Source organism: Falco biarmicus, chromosome 6 (assembly GCF_023638135.1).
Source record: "Falco biarmicus isolate bFalBia1 chromosome 6, bFalBia1.pri, whole genome shotgun sequence".
NCBI classification, from domain to species: Eukaryota; Metazoa; Chordata; class Aves; order Falconiformes; family Falconidae; genus Falco; species Falco biarmicus.
In genome coordinates this window covers 55,038,447-55,055,167 of record NC_079293.1, presented here as the reverse complement: position 1 = coordinate 55,055,167, position 16,721 = coordinate 55,038,447, and the positions used below count along the sequence as shown (strand labels likewise).

General features: G+C 37.6%; 1 protein-coding gene across 2 annotated transcripts in view; it reads left to right on the top strand.

The window, feature by feature from the left end:
* The window catches only part of ENPP1 (ectonucleotide pyrophosphatase/phosphodiesterase 1), a 55,533-nt gene that overhangs the window by 16,596 nt on the left and 22,216 nt on the right, over positions 1-16,721 (top strand). For both annotated transcript variants that reach the window (XM_056343134.1, XM_056343133.1), the window contains 9 exons: positions 1,224-1,349; positions 1,508-1,568; positions 6,874-6,971; positions 10,553-10,632; positions 12,005-12,124; positions 13,269-13,378; positions 14,601-14,666; positions 14,977-15,049; positions 16,557-16,665. In XM_056343134.1, coding sequence (XP_056199109.1) covers positions 1,224-1,349; positions 1,508-1,568; positions 6,874-6,971; positions 10,553-10,632; positions 12,005-12,124; positions 13,269-13,378; positions 14,601-14,666; positions 14,977-15,049; positions 16,557-16,665 — 843 coding nt within the window. The remainder of the gene's footprint in view (positions 1-1,223; positions 1,350-1,507; positions 1,569-6,873; positions 6,972-10,552; positions 10,633-12,004; positions 12,125-13,268; positions 13,379-14,600; positions 14,667-14,976; positions 15,050-16,556; positions 16,666-16,721) is intronic.

Genomic DNA, 16,721 nt, shown 5'->3' with positions numbered 1-16,721 from the left:
TTATGTGTATTTATTAAATTTATCAATGTGGTCTTGCCCTGAAATTAAAAATTCAATGTTGACTTTTAAAACCAAATGATTAAACTAAGCTTAGATCCCTGCTTCAATCGACTGTTATTAAAAGGTCCTCTGAATTGCATAAAGCTTTCTCTTATAGAACAGTTGCATGGGTTTTAATCTTTCACTTAGTTTCATTACACTACTCTCCCTCAGTTTAAAGAATTATTTAGAAGTAAACTGGAGAATCTGTCTTGGCACTAAGAATGGGAATCATTGCTTGGTGGTGTGTGTGGTTTTTTTTAGATTAGTCTTAAGATCAGTGGAAAATCAAATTCCAAATAGTATCATGTAACTAAACCCATAATAGATTCTTCTGTCTCACAAAAGTAAAGATCTACTGATATTGGTGAAGTTACTGAAGCTCAGTATTTCTGAGATTAACCTGAGAATGCTTTTAGGGATTTCTAATTTCTAGTAGCATACAAAGATTGCTGATTGTCTTGTAATCAAACATTGAGATTTGGCTTCCATGTCTCTGTTAAGACCTTCACTTAAGTATTCACTCAGCTGGTCAGTTAGTTCATGTTTATTCTCATTGGCTACGAAGGATCTACTTGTGTTTACACTTGATAACAAAATGATATGATGTATTGGAGTATTCCGTTCAGAAAAATCAATATGACTCAGGAAAAATAAAAACAACAATGAAGTTGAAAGCAGTAGGTCTTCCTGTGAGCTTATGAATATAGTCTCAAATAGTGACAGTGATGTCGGTGCCTAAGAGATGCTGAAAGAAGCTGAGTGCCTGTTGGTGACTGGTAAAATCCATTGTGACTTCAGTGCAAGTTAGATTAAGTTACTGCTGCTCAGTGTTTTCAGGGCATTCCAAATTCAATGTCACACTTGGGGCTTTTCTGGGGGAGTTGTTTGGATTTACCAGATAAAACTCACATAAATTACCTTATCTGAAGGAGGCCTGTAGAAAGGACTCTTTCTGATCTGATATTTATAACCATATGCTGCATAATCTTATTCAGGTGGCTGTACACTTGGATTATTCAGCCATGGGTGTTTGTTTTCTAAAGTGCCAAAGTTAGCAATATTATGCATGCATGAGATACCTTGGAACTGTTTTTCAGGGAGTACGTAATTGAGACAGAACTTAACACTCAGTTTATTCTGGTATTAATCATTGTGCTGTCCTTCTCTCATCTGTTTTTTAGCCCATATATGGACATGCAATAAATTCAGGTGTGGAGAGAAGAGGAGACCAGAATATCATTGTTCCTGTTCGGATGATTGTGTGGAAAATAAAGATTGCTGTGTGAATTATCACGCTGTTTGTAAAGGTAAATATCCTCAACAAGTTCCTATGGTCTCTCATATGTGTACCCATATTTGTATGAAAGGAGCAAGGATAATACAACTTTAAAATGAAAAAAACCCCTTGCATTTATCGATAAGAATGTACTGTCTTAAAAAATAAAGTGCACTCATTTGTTTTAAGGAGAGGCAAGCTGGGTTGAAGAAGAATGTGAGGACATTACTGAACCTCAGTGTCCAAAAGGGTGAGGACATTGTATATTTGCCTAGCTCTGCTCTTTGCTTATGTTTCATTTTTGAGATTATTTTTCCTACTGTGCTTTTCTGGGACCTGCTTGCCTTTCCTATCCACTACAAGAGAGCTACTAGACAGAGAAGAACACCTGTTCAGCCAGCATTTGGTAATGCTTACTAACACTACATAACAGATCACGTTGCTGATCACAGCAGCACTTGTATATTCCAGCACTTGCTTGACTTGCAAGACATGCCTGTTCCTGAACCCTGCTGTCTCTCACAGATGTGTATACTCTGGGCAGCTCTGCCTTGTACCAGCCTCACTGTCCTACATGTGCTCCAATACCCACTGTCCTAAATATTGTGGGACTCATCCAGCAATCTCAGGCTCCTAAGACTGTTTCCCTCCCCAGTCACTTCTAAAGACCTTTCCACTCCCTTGTCTGTTCTAGCCCCAGAGCTGCAAATGTGGGCAAATCGCTGTCCCAGTTCCACCAGCAGTGGGACAGCCATTATTTGCAAGCTGTCTGAACTACTTTCTTTAAAAAGTGTAAACTGTCATGTGATCCTTGTATTTTCTAGCTCAGCTCCATGTTGGTCCCACTCCTGCAATTTATGTATACTCTGTGTGAGGAATGATGACTCGTGTAGTTTATGGCATCAGCACTCGGGCTCAAATAGGACAGCAAAGCTTCCAGTCAGGAAAAAAGCCTGCATTCCTTGTGCTGTTTTTGCTGTGGGATCTTCAAGTTAACTTTAAAGTTAAAGTTCATTGTAAACTATGATTGTATGTCTAAGTTATCAATAGAAATGACTTAAACATTCTTGATTGAAAAGTGTTCCACTGGAAAATAGTTTGTAGATATGTTGTGGGGATGAATTGAATTCAATTGTGTTTTTACTGAAAAGGGTTTGAAAAAATCAAAACTATCTTCAGCTTGATGATTTTGAAATTATGGCGTGCTGAAATGTTTCTAGAAAGTAAAAAATTCTCATTTTTTATGTCACTACTTTTTGTGACTTACACTAAAATATTTATATATTGCTATGTTCATTGGAGTTATAATACTGTTGACAAAATACATTTCCTTTTGGAATATTTGTATACCAAATAAGCACTTTTCATTCTGATTCCAAGCATCAACAAACATAGTTACATTTCAGAACCTTCATCAAGACGAATAGGAGCTGCTGTCCAGCTTGAAGTCAAAGTTCCTGATAAACACACATGTAGGAGTGTGGTAGCCAGGTGGTTCTGGGAACTTTTATCTCTAACTCCTGTTCTGAGGTCAGGGGCCATTCAGGACTGTGTGCTGGGAACTGACTTTAGGATGCTGATTTCACTAATGAAAGATCAGGAAGTGTTAACCCCAAAGGGTGGATAAACAAGCAAGAGCCTTGGGCACATCTACAAGGTTAATGGCATGAATGCCCTATGGCAACTCCTATTGGTTAACTTGGTTTCAGCTTTTTTATTTTTGTTTGTATGAAAGGGATATGTAGTTTACTAAAACTGCTTTAATCCTGGCAAAACCAAAAATATTGCAATAAAACCCAGCCCAGGAAAGGGTGATGTGTGGTCAGAGTTGAATCAAAGTGTTGACTGAAGGCTCATCTCAGCCTATTAGCACACAAGCCTTTCCCATAACTAATAACTCTGTAAACAATTCACTTTTTCCTATGGTGAAGTAGGCAGGAGTGCCAGTGACTTCAGCATAGTGCTCATTTTGAGGTCTCAAGATAACAGTTCTGATTCTGTGCATATTAATACAGAATGTTTTGTGGGTTCATATTGCTGGTTTTACTCTGTTTTAGTTGGGTTTGCTCTTGTGGTACAGAAGAGACAAAAGACATTGCAGTGTTAAATGAGGTGCTTAATTTGAGAAATCCCACTGATATCAATGAGACTGATCAAATGCTTAAAATGAAGCATGCACCTAAGTCTTTCCAATACTGAGTTCTATGTTGTTTAATAGGACCATAAAGCTAAAGGGCTGTAAGATTTCAGGAGTAAGCTAGTCTTTCCCACTGTTCTAGGAGCAAATTCAAACACACTTAACCAGTTTATCCCAGTGCTTAGCTAGATGGTTTTCCTGATGTCTTACTATCTGTTGCTGTACTTTTAAGTATTTATTACTATTTGTTCTATCTTCATTGAGCTGGAAGAGCAGCTGATTCCATTCCTTTTTGCAGATCTCTCCTGTGTATTTGAAGATTGCTATTATGTCTCCCGTTGAGCCTTTATGTATGTTTAGCGGAAAAGAAATCTTTACTTCCTGCGCTTTGTGGCTGTATATAAGCAGTAGTGTGTGTGGGATAGGATGTTTGGTGTAGTATGTTTAGCTTTTCAAGGGGGCTTTTTCTCTTTTCCTTTCTTTCTTCTACTTTTCTTTCCTTTAATTGTGGTCTGTGGTTCTGAGCTCTTGACCATCTAGACTGGTGAACCTGCTAGACCACAGCAAGCCTGTGTTGCCTACATTGTTTCCATAGAAACCAGTTTATAGGAGGGGATAATTACCATGGCATTTCCTTCAGTTTGGAGTCAGGATGTGACTGTGGCGTACATATTTATCCAAGAGCTGTGAAACACCCTTGTCATACTGTTTGGACACAGCCAGCATGAATCACTGGCAGGGCCAAAACTTGAGCCTCCCAGGCTTGCTTGCTCACTGATGGTAGCACATTTTTGAAGTAGTGTAACCTTGGCTACTGACCAGAAGGAGTAGTGAAATTGCTGATGTATGTTGGAACTGAGCTCAGATCAGTTTGGGGGTTTTACTGGAGCTGTTCCAAAGAGAGTGCAGTTTAATGTGGTCTGTCATGCTTTGCTTCCCTGAGCACAGGGCAGTTATGAGTTTCAGCACACTCAGTGTAAAGTATATAGAAGCGAAACAGCCAATCTCCCTGGTTGTGGCAATGGTCTGTTTTGCCAAGTTTAATTTTACATGTGCAAGGGGATCAGCAGCTAGATTTGCAGACAATAAAAACATGTACTTAACAGTTGGTTTACTTGTAAATGCCAAACCAGAAACAGTTGCGTAAAGTCCCCTTCTAAGGAGTTGTTTTAAATTTTGTTTTGGTTGGTTGTTTTTTGTGTGTGGGTTTTTTTTTTCCAGTTAGACTTGTTGGTAAGCAATATTGAACAGTCTTTGCCTCAAATTTCATATTTTATTGCAGGAAAATTTGCAGTGAAGACTTTTAGACTTCTGCACTGGAGGGAATCCATTTGTTGGGGGTGGGACAGGCGGGCAGAGAAGGTATTTGCAAAAGTTACAGAAATCAGAATTGGTGGTGCAAAAAAATACTTGTAATATGGACAAAAGTAGTACATGAAAGTTTCCCTACTCTGTTCTGCCAAAGGACTTTAGTTTCAGTCTGAAGGATCATTCACTACTTGTTCCCACCTAACTGTCCCTACTAAGATTTTCAAAAGATGGTAATAAATATACCATATAAATAAAAACCGGGTGACAAAACCACATTTTTATAAATACGTAGAATCATAGAATGGTTTTGCTTGGAAGAGACCTTAAGGTCTGAACCAGATGATTCCAACCCCTCTGCCGTTGGCAGCAGCTCTTTCAGCTGGGTGGGTTGCTCAAAGCCCCATCCAGCCTGGCCTTGAAACACTTCCAGGGATGGGGCACCCACAGCTCCTCTGGACAACCTGTTCCAATGTCTCACCACCCTCACAGTAAAGAATTTCTTCCTAACATCTAATCTAAGTCTGCTTTCTTCCAGTTTAAAGCCACTCCCTCTTGTCCTATCACGACATACCCTTGTAAAAAGCCCCTCTCCAGCTTTCTTGTAGGCCCCCTTTAGGTACTAGAAGGCTGCTGTAAGATTTCTCCAGGACTTTCTCTTCTTCAGGCTGAACAACCCCAACTCTCTCAGACTGTGCTCATAGGAGAGGCGCTCCAGCCCTCTTGATCATGTTTTATTTTGTCTGGGGTGCAGGGTAGGCTATGTAATGGTTCTGACTAGTGAAATCATTTTGGCTGAAGCATTGTCCAAATTGTCAATTAACATGTTCTTGAATAGACATGTTTTGGTTGCCTAACTGATCTTCAGCTTAATAGTCACGTTTGTTTGACTGAAATAAGGCTTATAAATGTTTCAGTTGTGAGTATTTGGATTTTTTTGTGTACCTCACTAAAGAAATTGTCAACGCTTTGTAAATAATTTTTGTCTTCACCCATTTGTTTTGGGAAATCAAAGTGCAACAAAGTTCTAGAAAAACATTTTTATTTTACAATTTGTAAACATAAAAAAGAAAAATAAACTTGTAATTGGCATGTAAAATATATTTGATTCTTCTATGCCTATCTGTATTTTCAGTGGTTGTTGCTGCACTGCAGTGATTTTTTTGCAGTCTCACATGTTGTTATACCTATAGGTCAAACATAGAATATTTTTTTCTTAAGGAAGAAGTTACTGATGACTGTTACTGCCTGTGATGCAATGTTTTAAGTACTTGGAGGAAAATTGTTTGAACAGGGATAAGGCTGGAAAACACAGGCCCTGTGGAGAAGGGAAGGGAAGAATTTATTTTTGCTAGTTCCTGTGAAATCACATTCTTAATTTACATGTCAAGTTCCAGGCAGAAATACTGTTACAGGGTTCCTGTTGTAGGCCACATCTTTTAGTTTGGAAACTGTTAGTACTTCTTGTACAGTAAACAAATTCTTCTTGGGTAAATAATCTTTATAAGATGAAAGGAAAAATGTTACAATTGCTGATTTAACATATCCTGTATGTCAGACTTTCTTACGATTTTGTGCATGTATATGTAAAAAGGAAAATTCCTTTTTTTTTTTTTTTTTTTCAGCTGGATTACAAGTAGTTCAGGAACTAAGTGAATAAAGGAAAGCCATGACTTCACACTGCCTTTTCTCTTTCCCTGCTTACCTTGGGATGGGGGGTTGGAGGGGCTGAGCGTTGTTCCAGTGGAGCTGATGTCAAGATAAGGAGTACCAGATGGATTACATGAGCATCTTGGCTTGTTTTTTTATTTTATGGGTGTTCGTGAAATCAGGCCTTGTCATGATTTCCCTGTGTGTGGCCTACTGCAACCCTCAGCCTCTTTGGGCAGGGTTGCTATGCCAGCCTACCAGCGAGGGGAGCAAACAGCTGCTCTGATGACGGCTGCGCCAGCCTGCACACCGTCCTGCTTAGGAAGACTTTACTTCTTTGGCCTGGTTTATAGTCCCATAATGAACATCCCCGTGATTTGGGGGAAACTTTCTGGAAATAGCTGGTAGGAAATTATTTCTCAGAGTCTGTCTTTTAATACTTGAATCTCTGTTTGTTCAGATTTACCAAATCTCCAGTGTTACTGTTTTCATTGGATGGCTTCAGAGCAGAGTATTTGCAGACTTGGGGTGGACTTCTACCCGTTATTAGCAAATTACGTGAGTAGTCTTTATCTAAGAAATATCATGATGTCTTACCTAAAAAAACCCACATAGATGTAGCTATGCTTAACCTTAAAATCCTCACTCTTCTCCCATGGAAATTGTAGTTGTTGTTCTAAGTAACAACTGTGCACAGAGAACTTGAGGTATGGGCGGGCAGAAGGGCAAAGCCAGGGGAGGGCATGGGGAAAGGGCGCTTGCAATATTCATTGAAACCTTAAAAATTAAGTAGCCATTCCCATGTTTAGGAGGTGGATGCTTTTAGCTGTGAGCATACTTTATTGCTTCAAAATAGAAGTAGACATGCTTTTTATTCTGTGTTGTATATTGTCTAATATTTAGGTAGAATAGTTTTGCAAAATGGAAAGCAAGGTAGAAAGCATTTGATCATATTTGAAAAAGAAGGTAGAGAAGGAAGAGATTAGGAACAGATGGTACAGAATGGCTGGTAGAAATATGCTGAATCTCAGAGATTCTTCATTTAACAAAAAAATTCAGATGAAATGAGAGCCTCATAAGCACATTTTATTCCCTCCCCCGCCCCTAGCTTTTATAATGTCTTACTTTGTAGCATCTAAGTAACTTCAGTTACTTTTCATATCACTGTTCTGGCTGTGGTCTGTAAAGAACTGATGGAGTTTCTTGTCTGAAAAATTTGCCAATCTTGTTGTTCATAAATTACTACCTGGGGTGGCTCTTTCCAATTTGACTAAACATAAATCAGTAAAAATACTTGCTGTTTTGTACAGTGGTTTTTACAACTTGATCTGTTCCAGAGGATAACAATTCACAGATGTACTTGAGGTTTTGTTTCACGTTAGAATAAAATGACGCATTTGAAACAATTTCATTAAATGCAGTTATAAGCATTTTAACTGAAGACTTCTTGGGCATTGTGAGGAGAGGCTGGCTATAATAAATGTGGCCGAGATGGAAGATAACAGTGCCACAAAGCGTCTGCAGGACTTCTAGGCTGTGACATCCACTTCCACATGTAAAGTTTCTTCATTCTTTGGTCAGGATAGGCTACAGTGCAACTTCCCTCATTGACTTCTATTATAAAATTGTATTTCTCTTTCCACTGTTCCCATGATAGATTCAGACCACTAAGAAATATCTTGATATCTTCATCAAAGTCACTTTACTTCTCCAGAACCATGGAGGTTTTGATGGTCAAAACTTAAGTTTCTAAAGGATTCTAAAATCAGAATGTTTAATAACACATTGTTGAGACACAGCAAAATAAGCAACAGTCTGGATGAAAAATTATTTTTGCATTATGTTTGCAGTTCTACATTACTGTGGGGTGTTTTTTGTAATCTTGTAGAAACCTTCTGTGATACAATATGCTACAGGATCTTCAGCTTTGTCTTGTTACAAAACCTTGCTTTCTAGGCTTTTTTCCCACCTCATAGTAAAATGGTGGGTGAAAAGCTCATATAAGGCAAACTTTCTTCGGCAAGAGAAAAATAGTCTTATGAACGAAAATTAGTGTCACTGGGGTATGTATCATGTGACACTCTGGGGGCTTGTGGCTTCAAATCTCCATGTACTTCATATCCCATGCATCTAAGCACTGAAAATGGTGGAAGCAGTTATGTTGTAAAGATAAATGTTTCTATGAGTGTAAATACTACTACAGTATTTTACTGTGCAGGAAAGGGTGATGAAATATATTCCTCTGTGGTAGACAAGTAGCAATAATTGATAAATTACTTGACTATTGCTGAAAAATTGTATTGAATCCTTTTGAAGTCATAGTTAGCCAATTAAAGGACTAGTAAAATGTGTCTTTTTGAACATTTATGAATGACTGCATTTACAAAGCAGTGAACAGTTACTTGCATTAAGTAACTTATTGGACTGCTTAATTCTTTATTAAATTAGAGCAACATAAAATCCCTGGATTTTCCACTTTAAAAAGAATTGATGGCAAGTGCAGCATTCTGTTAGATAAAAGTATTCCCATTATCTAGTCCTTCTAATTCAGCCATGCCTACAATGAAATTCTGATGTCTCCTTGAAGAAGTATGTTGGATCAGATACCTGTAAGACAATACCTTAATTACACTTTTAGCAAGTTTTATTACACACTCACTCTCTCTGCTATTTGCTGAAAGGTGGGCCGTTCAGCATGGAGCTAAGGGTTTTCTGTGAACCCTGGCATAGACACATGTGCATAGGGGGTTCAGAGAAGACATTTTCAAGTATGCATGTTGTAATACTGTAAGTTTTAGATAAATCCTCATTTTGTCTTAAATTGCCTTGAAGGCAACAAGCTAAACAGAAAGAAAAATAACTCTCATGGAGAAGTCCCAGCAAAACATCCTATGATTTTGGACAAAATGAAAGCTTTTTAGTGTATTTTTTTTTTCTTTACTTCAAAAACAAAGCAAGAAAAAATACCCCAACCTCCCCACCTACCTCCACCAAAACCCTGCAGTTTTGGAAAATGGCCTCAACAATGGTTGAAATATGTCAAGTGTGTTGCAGTAGCAAAAAATGCATAACTGATGATTTGTTACTACAGAATGCAAATGTGGGAGGGGATGTTTATGTAATTTGAGAGGATTTATTTTTCTGTCTTGATGTCTTTTTGTCTCAATTAGCTCAAACTGTTGTTTCGGGGTTTTTGACTGAGATCTAATGCAAATGCCCAATCCAATGAGTTCAAAGTGCCTTGACACAACACTTCTTGTGTTATCAAACCTTTCATTTCTATTTTATTTTTATTATATATAATGACTCAGAGGGCCAATAAACATATCCTAGTGGTGGCCTTTCTATAGGGTCATTGCTTTTGGCTCTTTAATATCAGTTGAAGTGGTTTTGGTTATTGCATAGTAATTATGAAGTTAAGGCATTTTATTTTTGCTTTTTTTTTTTTTTTCTTTTTTAAGTTGGCGCCCATACGTTTGCCTGTGAAATTTAGGCACCTAACTTAAGTAAGGTTTGCTTAAGTGCTTTGGCCTGGCTAATGACTCTTGATACTAGCAAATACTGTGCACTAATCTTAAAGACTGATATTTTTTAAAAATATACTAAGATAAATAAAATAAGAGCTTATTTTTATTTAAAAAAAAAAAAACAAACCAACAAACCCAATACAGAACAACAAGCCAAAACCAAAAAGGAGACTGAAAAATAGTGACTTCACAGGTGACTGAAAGAGCTGGGGCACCACTGCCAGTGGCCATTTCATCTCTAGGAGGGCCCATGGCGAAGTAGCTAGTTGGTCTCAAGCTGCAGGCGTCACTTACAGCATACCAGGGCAACTTTGGAGGGTGTGATTTCTTTGATTATTAATTCTTATCTATTCTTTTCATAAGGGCTATAGGTTTTGCTCATGTGACCATTGCAGTCATTATGAGTACATACAATTTTTAATAGCCATTCAGTTGCTTGTAAATGAATGTGGGAAGAAATACGGAGTATTAACCCCACAATTGTGAAGAACAAAAACTTTCTGGAAATAGCTTTTGATTTTCTCTTTTTAAATAGGTATATATCTTCATGAGAGAAGCTTGCAAGGGGTTTATTTCTGTAACTTTGCTGATTTTCTTTCTTCCTCCCTCTAGAGAAATGTGGAACATACACTTCCAGTATGAGACCAGTGTATCCTTCAAAAACCTTTCCCAATCATTACTCCATTGTCACAGTAAGAATTCCTGTATACTATGTTTCCACTACTGAAAAGAATGTTGATTATCAAGTTGTCTCCAAGGGAGTAGTGTAGTTCTCTGGATTGTTAAAAATAATAGGATTTCCCTTCAGAATAGGAAAATATATATATTATACTCTCTACCTAATTTAGATTAACAGTTATAACACTACAGCTAATTGGTCAGATCTAATCTGATTAAGTAATCTAATCTTTCCAAGACTAGCTGCAAGAATTCCCATACAGGTGGAAGGTCACATCACTTTACAACTCCTCCTTTATGTAGAAATTTCCACTGAATAGCAGCTCACTTGCTCTCAGAGCGAGAGCCACCTGGCTCTTTTAAACTGCTAGCCTTGTTAGACTTTAAGGTAGCTTGGCATGATGTAACGAAGCATATGAAAAGAAACATTTGAACTTCATGTTGATGTTGACTCCGTGATGGATTTTACCCAAACCTGGATAGGAATGTCACAAAGCTGATCTTGTAAATTTATCGCCTCCTGTGTATAGGAGGAAAAAAAATAATTGAGATTTTCAACACTGAATGCAGGGTCGGAATTGAGCAGATCCTTCTTAGTTTATTCATGTCAGAACTAAAATTCAATCAAATATTTGAGGATCTGCACTTCCTTCTTCCCTTCGCAGTTTGTCAGGACTTTTGGTCACTGAGGAACACAGGTTCAGGAATGAGAAGTTTAATTGTGTAATCCTCACAAATATCCATGATTGTATACTCAACTGAGAGGCATTAATCGTTCCCTGCAACCATGTGAGAGTGTCCCCAAGCGCAGTACAGAGCTTTGTCTCTTGTGAAAAGTAGCAGGTGTGGTTATCAGGGTCCTACTGGTGGTGGTGTTACATCCTTTAATGTAAAAAGGAGCTGGCCTATTTGAAGGCAGAGCACAAAGTCTCTTAAAACCACCTAACAGCTGGTGCCTCTGAGCACTTCTTTCACAGCTTATGTAATCATGATTCCTAGCTAGAGCTTTTACCTGCTGATGTGCAATTCTCCTTTGAAATCCTCAGGTTTTGGTCATGTGATGGAGGTCCAGCATAGGTTATTGCTTTGTCATTGGTACTAAAGATAAAAGAAATGCATCAACTGAGACAGTGTCTTTCAGCTTGATTCCAGAGCAAGTTGCTTGCCTTTTTTTTTTTTTTTTTTCCAATTTTGCTGAGAAGCAATTAAGACTTTTAAAGTAGGGCTTGGTAGTAATGGTTGGTGATGCTGTTAAACTTGGGTCTTGAGGTAGCGGTGGAGTAGAAGTTTATCCACTGGACATACTTGTCTAGTGGACTTCGGTTTGTGTAGCTGGAAGGTTCTTTTTCTTTATAGTGTTGCCACAAGTTATGCTTTCAATTACAGGGGCTGTATCCTGAATCTCATGGTATAATTGATAACAAGATGTATGACCCCAAAAGAAATGCATCCTTCACCCTTAAAAGTGAAGAGAAGTTTAATCCACTGTGGTACCAAGGACAGCCTGTAAGTATTAATACACTGCTGAGAATGTACATCAGCCTGTTATGTTACCTAATATCACTTGGATGCATAGTGATGTTGAAAGAGTACAGAGGGTACTTCTAAGTCAGCCAAGGAGAATTAGTCAGCATGATTAGGAACTGCCATACTAGAGCTGCAAAATGACAAATGTAACTAAGTGTAACAGATTTTGTTGAATGTAAATGGAATTTTCTCTAGGGAGAAAACTAGCTTAAAATGACTAATAGAGATACCAGATTTTGTTTTGTTTTTAACATGAAGTAGGCTTGTGGCTAACTTTTTTTGAGGAAATCAACAGACCGGTTAACTTTAATAATAAGCAATAGTAAAGGTTTACACTCTGCCCAAGTTACTGCTAAGTCTAAAGATGTAGTTTTAAAGAAAATGTCTTGGTTTAATTCTATAGCTTTGGCAAATTTGTTGAGACTACTATCAAAATGAAGTGGCATAGGGAAGTTTTGGTGAGTGCTAGCCTGAAGAATAACAAGGCAACAGATGCAACTATTTAGTAATGTGAAGACAACTGTTTTTTTGTGTGTGTGGTGGCTGGCTTTTTTTGGGGTTGGTGTTTTTTTTTTGTTTGAGGAAGGAACACACAAATGTAGACTTTGCAGACCGCTGAGAAGAACATGGTGTACAAGTCAGGCAGGAAAACATGCAGAAAGCAGACAGAAATCTGCAAATCATGACATCAGCAGTAAAATTGGAAAAGTCAACTGAAGTCTTGGTCCCATATTTCAGCTTATATGGGACGTAGGTCCTCAGACATTCCTATCCCTTCTTACTTCGCTGTTCTTGAGACATTTCCTCTTCCTAGTTTTCAGATATGGTTCTACCATTGCATTAGCACTCCATCCATGGAAGCTAATGGTTCCTATTTCTGTCCAGGCTCCCCCTGATGTAGTAGCAGAAGGGATGTGAGTGTTTCTGTAATTCTGTTTGCGGTAAGGAATCAAGGACTGTAGATAGCCATGACATGTAAGACTGACTGTCCAGAGTGCTCGACTTATATTTTCAGGTTTTGAACTTGCTGGAAGGTGCAGAGTTGGTGGGGGTGGCGGTAGCTCTGGCAGTTACTCAGCTAATTCAGTGACTTGCACTACTGATGCTGATTGTTCTCCTGCAGATCTGGTTAACGGCTATGTACCAAGGTCTAAAAGCAGGTACATTCTTTTGGCCTGGGTCAGATGTGGCAGTTAATGGAACCTTCCCAAACCTGTATGAAAAATACAATAGGTATGTAAACTCCTGTGTCTTGGATTAATATTTTACTTTAACTGTTGTAATGGGACAGATGTCGGAGAAAGCATAATTTTTTTCCCCTGTTTTTCTAAGTAGTTGTACACAACGTGAGGAAAAAACCAAAATAGGATGCAATTAACTTTGTTTCACTACAGTGTAGATTCTTTGTCTAATCGTTCTGCCATTCCTTAGCAAACATTGTAAGGGAAAGATGTGGAAAAATCATCTTTAAGAGCAGCCAGCTTTGAAGCTTTAGTACTTTTCTGTTTCTATTTATAAAAATCTTGTGTTGGTTCATTCAGTCCAAACCTCTCAAACAGTGAATGGACCAGGTCTTGGTGCAGTATTGTCCATGAAAACTAAAATTTACTGTTGACTGTGGTAAATTGTTCTAACATAAAATTATTTTCATTGTAATTTTTTAAAATATTTCACATTAAGGCAGTCATATTTTAGTTAGTGATTGCTTTTCACTGCAAGTAACACTTTCTGCCTAATGAAAATTCTACATAAATCTGTTTATCGGTATTTATTTAATAACCTCAAACCCTGCCCAAGAAATCGGGTTTTTTCCATTTCTATCTTCCTAGGATCATTTTATTTTCTTAAGTTCTTCATATAGCATGGAAAGTCTGATTCTTGACTTACTACTTCCCCCGCCCCCCCCCTCCATGAACTTCTACATTGTTACTTGTGTTAAGTAGCTGAATTAATAACTTTATGGGTGCCTTATGTTATTACATGTCAACATGCTTATTGTTGATCTACTTCAGTAATTGATACAGAGCATCTACTTTGTGACATAGTATGATAACTTGTATTCAAACTGTTTAAACATTAAAAAAAACCCAACCCACCACCAAACCAAAGCTTTTTCAAAACATAGTACAGGAATGAAGACCTGTACATCATTTTGCACCTCGAAGCCAAGTTATTCTCTTTGTATAATAAACACAAGCAATACTGGGAGCTTTATTCTAATCACATTGCAATCAATAGGGACAATATCCAATGCCCAATCTAAAGTTCCCATTAATTCCTGTAGAGTTACAGCACTTAGCATAGGTAAACTTGCATCCTACTAAATAGCTCTTAATGGCATCCAGCTGAATTCAGTTTTCTCTGCTAAAGTACATTAATTTTTGTAATATGTGACTTAAAATTTTTTAGCTCTTGAAAATATGGGGTTGGTTGATCTTATACTGTTCTGATACAGCTCAATCCCCTTTGAAGAAAGGGTGGTAACTGTTCTTCGCTGGCTGCAGTTACCTGAAGATGAAAGGTAGGTATACAATTGCAAGTGTAACTTCCTGTTCAAGTGGTATTGCAATGAATTACTTTGTAAATATTACTTCCTTTTTAAACAGTATCTTATGCATTATTCTAATGATGTTAAAGTACTATTTAATGCAATCCTGATTGTATGACTGAAACTTTTTTTTTAAGTTACATTCTCTATTTCCCTTTAATGTGTTCTTCCTCTGAATGACAGTGTTGTTTCCAATATTTGATATCCATTGTTGAAATATAATCTTTTCAAACTGTTTAAACGTGTATGTAAAATATTACATTTTTGGTACTGTTTGATATAGACCACACTTTTACACTCTGTATTTAGAAGAACCAGATTCCTCGGGCCATAAGTTTGGACCAGTAAGCAGTGGAGTAAGTAGTTTTTTTCTTTTTAGATTTGAAGGTTTTCTCTGACTCTGTAATGAACTTCCAAAATTCATGTTAGATTAATAAACACCATGTTCAGTATGCTTATTAGGAAATAAGTTGTGAATAGGCAGCCCATCCTTAATTAACATTGATACAAAGCATGTACTAAATAGGCTGTTTAGGCCTAATTTTTATTTTCTTTATTTTGGTAACTTTTAAATTGCCAAAGCATGTTTGGATATGTCTTGTGTATGGTTTGTGTCTTCTAATTCATTGTGTTAATTTTAGTGAGGAGGAAGGGGACAGAAAGGTATACTTTCCATTTAGCAAGAGCAGAGATGATTTTTTTTTTTTTTTTTTTTGTAGCAGTAGTCCAAGCTTTGGTGGTTAAGTATTTATGTCATAATTGTCCTTCATTTTCCCCCAGTCTCTATGCAAAGGTTAGATGAATACTGGTCTTATCTCCCTGCAGTTAGATTTTATGGTGGCTTGTAAAAAGGGTGATGAAAGGGACATTTGCCCTGTCATAATCTGTTATGTACCTCTTGTATAAATAAGAAGTCTTTGGGACTGCTGCTGTTCTCAAAAGTATTAAGCAGCTTTACATTTTAACAAACCAAAATGAAAAATGCGAAGGAAAAAAAACTCTTGGACTTTGTAAAATTCTGCCATTTTGAACGGCCAGGATGTTTGGGCATATTAAATGGGTGGTTGACCTCAGTGGTGACAACATTAAAAAGCTCTTGCCAATTTCTCTGGAGGTGTGAGTAGTTACTGCTACTGTAAGGAACAGTCAGATGGATGCAAGTGCCAAGTGCAGTAGCACACAACTAATTGGAACTGCAGTATAGGGAACATTTAATTTGATTATCCTTTTCTTTGGTTAATAAGTGGATCTAAAATTCTGTATGTCAGGAATGTTCTGGAGAGAAAGACCCTGAGGGTTTGTACATAATCTCCTCAGAAATATCTTAGTATGTCTTAGTATGGTGTAGGGCCCAGAAAAAAATGGGGCAATGAGCTGTGCAGTGTAGATATAGCCGGTTTTCTGTAGATGGAGGTAGCCCTGAGCAGTGCAGGTGCTAGGCAATCTGCAGGCTCCCATTTTTAATTCTCAGTATAGGTGTACCTGTTGAGTCCATTCTCAGTAGATGTAAAGACAATGCATCTAAAGAGTGTGCAACTGAGAGAAGTAGGAATAGGCAAAAAGCAGGTTTGATGGTCTATTGAGAATGCTCCAAGTATCCTGTCCTCACAGTACCTCCTGTTGCTGCACACTATATGTGTTCCCACTCCTAAGTTTGGGGGTTACTGCACAGTTGTATGTCCCCTGTGTCCTTCATTTATGTCTGGATTGCAGCGAGCCTTGAATGGTGTATGAGAGTTGCTTCTTAATCTTTATTACCATATACTGTTACAGTTTAAACTTATTCACTCTCCCTAGAAATAAATCCAAATTTTTAATTGAAGTAGTTAGCACTTACTTTACATTCCTGTTTTTGTCCTGCAGGTCATTATAGCATTACAGAGAGTGGACAACATAGTAGGAATGCTGATGGATGGTCTCAAGCAAATGAACTTGCATAAATGCCTGAACATTATTTTTATATCAGATCATGGTAAACTTGATTTTATAAAGTATAACAGCATTTTGAAGAGCTATTTTCATACAGTA